This window comes from Octopus bimaculoides, chromosome 9 (assembly GCF_001194135.2).
Source record: "Octopus bimaculoides isolate UCB-OBI-ISO-001 chromosome 9, ASM119413v2, whole genome shotgun sequence".
Taxonomy (NCBI): domain Eukaryota; kingdom Metazoa; phylum Mollusca; class Cephalopoda; order Octopoda; family Octopodidae; genus Octopus; species Octopus bimaculoides.
The window spans coordinates 75,819,439-75,830,100 of record NC_068989.1 but is presented as its reverse complement, the minus strand read 5'-3'; the positions used below and the strand labels follow the sequence as shown (position 1 = coordinate 75,830,100).

The window sequence follows — 10,662 nt, the reverse complement described above, 5'->3', positions numbered from 1 at the left end:
GGCCGCAGTCAAATGACTGAAACAAGTAAAAAAAAAGAATATATATATATATATATATATATATATATATATATATATACATATATATGTATGTATGTATGTATTATGTCAAGTCGCTCTTATGTGCTACTGGTAACATGTAACTCAGTACAACCTGTTGCATGGTCGGGTCTCGGTGACTAAACCGGCAACCCCACCAAGCTTACTTGGTGAGAAGGGTGACTGTTGGACACCCTGCAGGATAAAATAGAAGACCCGTCAAAGAGCGGAAGAACTCAGAAGTGTCAACGGCCATCCAATAAAGTATGCAAAGTTGTGTGGGTGTATTTTGTGCTGTCTGTGTGTATTCTTCAGTGTATTTTTTCATGAATTTTTTTGAATAATTTTGTGTATTATGTAAATGGTAATTTTTTTTCTATGAATGTATATATTTTTATATTTATATTTATATTTTGCATATATGTATTTACATATTTTTATCTTCTTCAGTGTGTATGATGTTGTGTATTCATTATTGCTAACTTTGTGGTTGTTAATGTGTGTCTGTGTGTGTGTCGGTGTGATTTACATTTTCATAGTTTATGGCTCTCGTAATTGTATTTAAGGTGCCACGCATTGGGATTGAGCCCGGGGCCATGCGATTTGGAAGCAAACTCCTTATCACATAGGTACTTCTGCGGCTTGTATGTAGTCAGAAATGATTGCAATCGTAATAATATTTCTATTTCTGTTTCAACAGATACGTTTAGATGCAACAATGGACGGTGTATAGGTAAACAAGGGCTCTGTGATGGAACTGACAATTGCTGGGACCTTACAGATGAAGTCAGTTGTGGTGAGTGAAATACTCAGACTGGATATTTCTTGTCTTTATATTTCCTTATTTATTTATTTATTTATTTATTTATCAATTTATATATTTATTTATGAGGGTTAAACCAACACCTGATCTACACGCATACATGCTTACATACGCTAGGGATACCTATATGTGTAAATACTTACGCATATTCAAATACATACACGCTTGAAGGATCTTCCATAAGTGTCGACGATGGAAGCTTTCAGGGGTTTTTTTTTCAATCAACTGAACTGCTTCCTCGTTAAAGTAACCAGTAATTAGACAAATTTCAAACAGAACCAGCGAGACACAATATGTAACAACGATGGATCATTGAATTATAACAAGGGTCTTCCATACAGTTTCCATCTACATACATACATACATACATACATATGTGTGTGTATATATATATATATATATATATATATATATATACAGTTCACTCAAGCAGAATCAAGTTCAAATATTATAGCGTTTATTATGACATTTTTTTAATTTTATTTATTTATTCTGGCAAGTATGTCACTATGTATTTTATAGAGTGTGTGTGTGTGTGTGTGTCTGTGCGCGCGCGCGCGTGTGTTTGTTCATTATCTTATTGTCGAAGTTGAGCAGACAGTATTGTAACTAACTTCGTCTATCACAGTAGGCACTCCAATCATATATCAATTCCTGGCTTACGTTTGACACTAATAAACTAATAATTCCAAGTTTTAATTCCTGTTTCATAGAATTTATGTAAGCAAGTCTTACGTTAGTTTTCTGTTGATTATATGCTTAGTAAATAGTTCTCCTCAATGAAATCTAATATTAGTTACGCACATATATATATATATATATATATATATATATGTATATATATATATATATATATATATATATATATAAACATTCATATATATACATTTATATGCATATAAAAGTGTGTGTGTGTGTGTGTGCAGAATATACAATATGCAATATATACACAGAGTATGCAAAATATGCTTTCATCAACTGATGTAATGTAATAGGTATGTACTATGGGTATTTTAGTTTGGTTTACCACTGAAACTCCGGTTGGAGCTGCAATTGAAACGTGTGGTGTTGAAGCTGCGTGTCAGACACGGCTACAAATGGTTTCTTCTTGAGGGGATAGATTTAGATTAAAATAAAAAATGAAACAGCAAAACATTTGGCTTCACTCAAAAAAGACATTTTATTTTAGTGAGAGAATATAAACATATAGAGTTTCTTACGGCTGTCTTTTAGAATAGCCAAACATGTAGATCTTGATATTGGGTAAGGATTCCATAAGCCGAATATACCGTCATCAGAGAGATGTAAAAATGAAGAAATATCTCCAGTCGAGGATATTAGCATACTTCAGTCTGTCAAAAATGAAGTAAGGAGTAATATAGGTTTGCATTACGTAGTTCCATGATCAGATAAATAATATTGTTTTAGGAGATAATCCATGGCAAGGAATAGAGAAAATTACCAGTTTCCATTTTTTAATAGAAAGTGAATGGGAGTTGAGTTGGATTATATACTACAGCGTAGAGGAGGAAAGACAGAGAGTTAGATGTCGCAAATCAGATACATACTACTCTGTGTAGTTGGAGTGTGCATATTCATAGACAGATGGATAAATAGGTGAGGAATAGTAGATGGATGTCAGATACTGTCATCATTTAGTTGAACACCAGTGCTGGCCAGAATTCTAAGGAGGCAAGAGTGGAAAGGGGTTTGAAGGATAATAAAGTGTTTGTAAAAGATAATGAAGGTCTTGAACTACAGAGGGTATGATGCTACTAGAAGTGGAGGTAGTTTTAGGGATCTCCTAGTTATAGTAGTGATATAAAAAGATGCCCATAACATTAATTAAAATCTAAAGATCGGTAATGTTAATGAAGTTGTATGCACGTTGCGAATCGATGAATAAAAATAAAATTCAAAGGTGACTCACAAGTCAAAATTGAGTAAAAGACATTTATTTACGTTAAATATAGCGAAATTATAAAGCCCAGAGGTGAAGAAAAACTAGTGATAATGGACAATGGAAGCTAGATGTCATGAATAAATTAGTGAAAAGATCTAGAAAGTTAAACTAATATATATATACATATGGCTGTGTAGTAAGAAGTTTGCTTCCCAACCACATGGTTCCGGGTCTAGTCAATGGTGTCTGGATATCTGAAGTAATTATACCTCTTTATTGCTGAAAAAATAAGATTGACGTGACGCCGTTCGAAGGTATTTTCAAGGTGTTTGTTAATGAGGTTATTGCAGGTGTGATGTGAGATATTATGAGTCACATGTGTTACTCCTTGTAGGAGAAAAGTTAAGTAGGAATGAAGGTTGGTACCAATGGCGTAGGAAATTGTGTTGCTGGAGTTGACGTCGAGTCATTGATGTGTAGAAGGAAAACTTTGAGAGCCAAAACTGAATTCCTAGGAACCACCAGACTTGGTAGAGCGTGTGTGTCAAAAACAAAAAGACTCCATCAGCACATGCCCTGATCTTACAATCCAACAGGAAGAGGCCGATTCAAGAGACAAGAAATAAAAGAGCCTAGAGGTGGGCGATTTCGCTATAAAATTTGTTTGCTGGGCACGGCCGAAACCATTTTTTCACTAAATTTCTCAAATACGTCCATTAGTGAGTGACACACGAGAGGTCTTCAGTATCTCTACCTTTACGAAAACCGTACTGCAGCGCATGTTCAAAGATCAGCGTTAGCCCTGTACAAAGATGAGGACTGGGTAGACATTTTTGGCGCATTATTTGTGGATAATGAAAGAGTCATTAGCAGAATGGTGGATTTGTTGGTTTGAAGATTTTTTTTAATGATTCTGTAACCTCTTCTCTTCCAGAAAAGGTATCAACCATGAATTTTACATTATTAATCATTTCTTTCTTTCCATTTTAGACCAACAATGTCAGTATTATGAATCAGGATTAAACGGATTAATTAAGACTAAAAACTTCCCGAATGATTACGACAATGACACTTTCTGTATGTGGAGAATAGAAGCAGATGTAGGCAATTTCGTCAAGTTGACGGTAAGATTATTTTAATATTATACATCACACATATCAAGTTGAGGTTAGCTCTACCTTACAGCTGTCTAAAGTCATTTAAAACAAATAACGACCAAATACCAAATTAAAACTGTTTTGAACCCGAACAAGACAAAAAGGAATGCAAATTATTAGAATTGTTTTTTTTTTTTTATTAAGTTGTTGTTGGTGTAGAATTTAGGTGCATGGGAAGATACTGTCAACTTAAAAGACTTAACAATAACCTGAAGAGAGAAACAGTTGAATCCGAGAAAACATGTTAGGTCTTTGTGGGGATGCGTCAAGTACGCAAGGCGTACTTAATATGTATGTGTGACTATGTGAAAGGAAGTTTGCTTCCCAACCACATGGTTCCGAGTTCAGTCCCATTTCATAGCACCTTGGACAAGTGTCTTCTGCTATGGTCTCCGACCGAGTAAAGCCCTTGTGAGTGGATTTAGTAGACGAAAATTGAAATCCCGTTGTGTATGTGTGTGTGTGTGTGTGTGTATGTTTGGGAATATTTGTGTGTGTGTATGTACATCTTTGTTTTCTGTGTTTGTTTTCCACTACTGCTTGAGAACAGGAGTTGCTGCGTTTACGTCCACGTAATTTAGCAGTTCGGCAAGAGGCCGATAGAAGAAGTATCAAATTTAAAAACACAATAAGTCCTGGGGTCGATTCATTCGACTAAAAATTCAAGGCGTTGCCCCAGCATGGGCGCAGTGTAATGAGGGAAATATGCAAAAGATAAAAGATAAAGCGCTCTTAGAATACATAATTTTGAAATTATGAAGATGTCTAACGTGCTGAGGAACCCTCAGATAAAGAGCTCTGTCCAAAAACATTACACTTTACCTCTTAATCATGAAAAAGAAATTTATTCTACCTTTAAAACAAATTATAACCTGAAAGGCCTTGGTAAAATAGATAGGGATTGAAGGACCTTGATATGATACCCTAAATGAGGATATCGTCTGAACCCATCGGTACTTATTCCCCAAATTCAATAAAATAGATCGTAAACCATCATAAATAATAACGATTGCGAAGAATGGGATTATAATGAATAAGGCCAGAGAAAACTATATCTGATTTACGGACATATATTTTTTTGTTTCTCTTAGCACTTTGATTATTAAGTCGCTTGATATCGCCTCTGATTTTCTGATACAATTTTGATACAAACTCCCAGTTGAAAAATGATGTTATAAAAAGCATCCATCAAAATTTCATGCTAATTTATAATCTAAACATCAGTTCAATAATGGTGACGTTATTTTTACTAAATCCTTTATTATTTTCGAAATTAATTGACAAAAGCGAAGCATTCATCAGAAATAGACTAAGAAAAGGTCTAAACCTGCTTTATTTTCCTATTATGTATTTTTCTTTACTTTATCTTCTATTTACTTAATCATTTGTTGATTTATTTTTACAGTTTAACGAATTTCTTACTGAAAATTGTACAGATGTTGTTGAAATATTCGTTGGAGGTGATAGCGAAACAGATTCCATTCTGTTAGCTAAACTCTCAGGAAACATGCCTACAAATACTGAATATTTAAGCTACAACAACAAAATGCTTCTCAAATTCACAAGTGACTTCGAAAACACAATGAAAGGGTTTTCTGCTAATTGGATTGCTGGTAAAGTATTTGGTCTAACTATACTGAATCTCTTGAAATCGTATTCATAAGTTTTGATACATACCATCATCAGTAACATCATCATTGTCACCTTTCTCCTTACTATAATTCGTTTCAAATGTTGGCACAAGACTAACACGTTAGTGGGGTAGGAATAAGTTGATTACATCGTTCCCAGTGTTCAATTGGAACTTATTTTATTGATCCGGTAAGGATTAAAAGCAAAGTCAACCTGGCTGGAATTTGAACTCAGAACGTAAAGATGAGGGAAACACCTCTAAGCTTTTTCCCCCGACTTGCTAACGATTCTGCCAGTTCGCCGCTTTTCTCGATACTTTTATGCCTTTTATGCCTTAAATAAGCGAGCTAGTAGAGTTATTTCTTTCTGTTATTTACATTCTGTGATCAAATACCACCTAGGTCGATTTTGCTTTCCATTCCCTTCGGGATCGATAAAATTAAGTACCAACCAAGTAACTCCTTTCCCCAAAAATTGAGGTACAAGGCGAAAATCATTCGCCCTGTACCTGTCAGAATCAATTATTATAATGCCTTAGTGATGTCTACCGATTCTCGGCGTAATCAGTAGACGTCAGACGAAATTTTGACATCGAAACGGTGGTTGTTTGTTTATTTAAACAATATACATATTACAGTGAGTTTTGTTTTCTTCTGATCTTTTATTTTAATTTTTAGTTCCCACTGGCTACTCACACTCTATGTTAACGGCCACTGAAAATGAACAAATACTCAGCTTCAATGATAATAAGAATCTTCTACATAACACATGGACAATAACAACAAAACATAGAAGAGAAATAGTCAGCCTAATAGTGAGTTATGTACCTTATTTTTCTTACCCAGTTTGCACGAAATTTTCTGGAGTACAATTTCGTTGGGAATATTGCTTGCAAATTTGTGCCTTTATATCTACTTTCTACTTTTCCTGATCGTTCTCAAAACACAACCATGTTAGTTTTTTTTTTATTTTCCTTTTATATTTCATTGTTTTTATTTACTTTGCTTTCTGTTTTTTTACTCGGTAAATAATAAAGTTTCACATATCTAACATGGTGGCTTGAAAAAAATTCGAATCGCTGAGATTATATCAACAATTAGAAAACGAAACCACCTTCAAGGGATGTTTAGAATTAAAAAAAACCACAGGCAAGGGAAATTATTCCAGCTATGTCAAACAAGCGGAATTTATGGAAAACAAAATCTATGCAAATAGCAACGGACCCGTTGTTTAAAACAAACTGATGAAAACAACAGAGATGTTTCGATGTACGATGATCTTTCCCTTTACTAGTTCAGTTTCATAAGCTTGTTTGTATATCATACAAGATACGGCTAACGTATTAGTATCAACATTTCCTCAATAGTACTTTCATCCCATTCCATTTTATTCGATTTCCTCATAGAAGCTTGTTCACCCCAGCAATTTATCGTTTCTCGTAGGTGAAAGCCTGAGAAAACTGAAAAAACGAAAAAAAGCGCAAAAACTGTCTGGCATAATATAATCAAAATGGCTTTCGACTTTGTGAATTTTCCAACACTATACTGAAGAAATAAGGATTATTTGGTCACAAAATATTTTGTATTTTCATTAATAAATTTGTTGGGGTGGAGTCGGAAATTTCGCTAACATTTGAAGGTGGGACCTGTTTCTGTTTATTTGAGAAATAGAAGGTAGTAACATTAGTTATGTAACATTAGTTAGAATAATAGGACATTAGTTAGAATAATAGGACTGAGGGGAAAACAGCATAGAGAAGATTCTGCATACCAAACTTCACTGACCTGTGATTATCCTTGTAATTAGTCGACAAAATCTCCCTCAAGTTATTTCCCTTTTATGTTTGTCTCTGTTAATTTTCATTAATCCCAACAGCATTTCACTTTCTTCATTTCTCGTTTGATGCTATATTCTCTATAATTATCAAATATACTGTTGTGTGGATTCAAATTGCTTTTATATTGTCACAGAAACAAGGCATGGTACTTCACGACAAAGACGAAGTTATTGTGTATGACGGAGATAGTGTCGAATCTCCTATTATTGGTCAATATAAACTCACTGACTTTGGCACTGATGGACCTGATATAATCATGTCGACTGGACCAAAACTTCACATCCTTTTAAAAACACGGGGAATTGACTCAAAAGTCAACGTAAAGTTTTTATACAAACAAGGTAAGACCCAGTACCTAAATATTTCTCTCTTTTACTCTTTCACTTGTTTCAGTCATTTGACTGCGGCCATGCTGGAGCACTGCCTTTAGTCGAACAAATCGACCCCAGGACTTATTCTTTGTAAGCCTAGTACTTATTCTATCTGTCTCTTTCGCCGAACCGCTAAGTTACGGGGACGTAAACACACCAGCATCGGTTGTCAAGCGATGGTGGAGCGGACAAACACAGACGCACAAACACACATACATATATATACATATATACGACGGGCTTCTTTCAGTTTCCGTCTACCAAATCCACTCACAAGGCTTTGGTCGGCTCGAGGCTATAGTAGAAGACACTTTCCCAAGGTGCCACGCAGTGGAACTGAACGCTGTGCCATGTAGTTGGTTGGCAAGCTACTTACCACACAGCCACTCCTGCGCCTATATATATCTATATATGTATGCGTGTGTGTATGTTTATTTGGGTGTGAGTGTGTATTAATGTTTGTTGTTTATATGCAAATTTGTATATAAAAACAGTCGAGTGTTACATTTATCGATGTAAGCCTGATGACGAAGTCACAGTCAACTTGTTTTATCTCTCTTTCTCCCTCTCTCACGCTATGCATATATATACACGCGCGCGCGCATGTGTTTGTGTGTGTAGACACATGGCTTAGTAGTTAGGGTGTTGGACTCATGATCGTAAGGGTGTAGTTTCGGTTCTTGCGCCAGGCCACGTGTTGTGTTCTTGTGTAAAACACTTCATTTCACGTTCCTTCAGTTCAATCAGCTGCCAAAATAGAGTAATGCCAAAATGCCAAAATGCAACGGATCTGACGTTAACAGAACCGAGACCCCTGAGATCCTAGAAACATCACTGACGATGCATCCCAAAATAACCGCAAGATGTATCTTGAAACTAAATTAAATCACGCGCGCGCACACGCACACACACACACACACACACACACACAAACGCTCGTAAGGAACTTGAAGAATGAATAATCAACATCGGTTAGACAGACAGACGTTTGTTTTTAAACGAATTAATATTACCTTACTGAAATTCAAAATTACATAGCTGACAGTAATAAACCTTTATTCAACCATAATCAAAAACGCAAATAAAATGACACTCAACTATCCAGGCCTCTTCATAATACATACATACATACATACATACATACATACATAAAGATAGAGAATCTCAAGATTTTATGACAACATGAGTAATTTTCTAAAGCACATTATTACCTCCGCCTTAGCGAAGGCGGAAGTATTGTTTTCAGTCGCGCTTGTTTGTTTGTCCGTGGGCAAGATATCTCAAGAACCGCTTGATGGATTCGGATGAAACTTTCAGGAATGTTTGGCCGCATGACTGGCACGAACTGATTAGATTTTAGGATCGATCTGGTACTGGACAAGGATTTTGGATTATTTTTCCGGATTTTTACTTAATTTTTGAGAGCAATCTGGTTCATTTTTAGTATTCTTATTTGTGAGAGCAATCAAGTTTATTTCAGACATTCTCATTTTAAAAATCATCTCCGGCTAATCGTTGAGAATACATTGGTGTTGCCTTGTCTAAGTGCTCTTGTTTACATTTCGCTTCTAATCTGAGTTTACAATTGAACAATTACGACATGTCAATGGCTACTCCTCTTGTGATGCTGATTAATTGGCACTACAATTCAAACATTTGACCAATAAAGCTTTCTAAATGTTCATTAGAATTACCAGAATCAGACCATCTTGATGCCCGAAAACTTTTAATTTCAAGTATTCTAACGATAATTATGTGTTTTTGTAATCTTTTAAATACATTTTCTACTTACCTGAGAATCCCTTTTGTTATTTCTTTGATGCGTTGAAGTCAAATATAAAATAGACATTTTATTTATACGATAGGTGTTAACTGCGTCAACTAATTTTATTCATCATTAATGTGTTTTTTTTTTCGTTCTAGGCTGCAACACCATAACTAATAATGCTTTATCTGGTGAAATCGTATCTCCTGGCTTTTATGCAGGTATAAACTTTCCTAACTCAGTTTCTTGTCAATGGACCATCGCTTCCGAAGCGTCAAGAGGTCTCATCCTCAAATTTATATATAAGTCAGACGATGACACATTACTTGTAAGTAACTATATATTTCTTGTCAGTCATATACTACAAAATATAACATTAAATGCTTAAAATATGTAAGCGGAATTATTGCTGTAAATCCGATAATAATTTCTCGGATCATTAATCTCGTCCATATCTGCATTACATTTTGAACGGATTCATTTCCTATTCTCATAACCAAGCTTTTCCTGAATGTGAACTCATTGAATAATTCAATAATTTGCCGTTTTTGGTCTGGTTCTTTCTGCTTTTAGCTCAAATCCAACCAGGGCCAATTTTACTTTTCATTCTTTCCGGTTTCGATAAATAATTGGTCCAGTATTGAGATCGATTCTTATGAATGTGTGTGCGTATGTGCGTGTGTGTGCATGCGCATGCATGTGTATGCATGTGTGTGTGTACGCATGTGTGTGTGTGTGTGTGTGTGCGCCCGCACATGTTCGTTCATATATGCGGCGGAGGACGTGCGCGACATGGACGCAAAACCAGAGGGGCGCGTCCACACACCCGCATTTACAACTATGTACTTGCACATACCGCTTCTTCCTACTTCCCCTCCAACAACCCGACCGGTTTCCTGTCCACCACGCGGTCGATTTCCTGCTCACCATGCAGTATTTTCCAACTAATTGTTGTCGTTGGTATTACCGATATACCAACATCAAACCACGACACCGTATGACCTTCCTCGAACAATTGCAGCTCACCTTATGGTAGTAACAATTAACTTCTTTCATTCAAATTCAAAATAACTGAAGACTAGCATCACGCTTGAAACTCGGAGTACCAACGAATTTGAATCAAACTGTTTTGAGC

The 10,662-nt window shown here is 35.6% G+C and overlaps 1 protein-coding gene across 1 annotated transcript in view; it reads left to right on the top strand.

The window, feature by feature from the left end:
• Positions 1 to 10,662, top strand: part of LOC106868257 (uncharacterized) — a 207,241-nt gene that overhangs the window by 87,150 nt on the left and 109,429 nt on the right. Inside the window, exons 6-11 of the mRNA XM_052970932.1 lie at positions 740 to 835; positions 3,756 to 3,889; positions 5,328 to 5,535; positions 6,232 to 6,368; positions 7,525 to 7,732; positions 9,686 to 9,855. Of these exons, the coding sequence (XP_052826892.1) occupies positions 740 to 835; positions 3,756 to 3,889; positions 5,328 to 5,535; positions 6,232 to 6,368; positions 7,525 to 7,732; positions 9,686 to 9,855 (953 nt within the window). The remainder of the gene's footprint in view (positions 1 to 739; positions 836 to 3,755; positions 3,890 to 5,327; positions 5,536 to 6,231; positions 6,369 to 7,524; positions 7,733 to 9,685; positions 9,856 to 10,662) is intronic.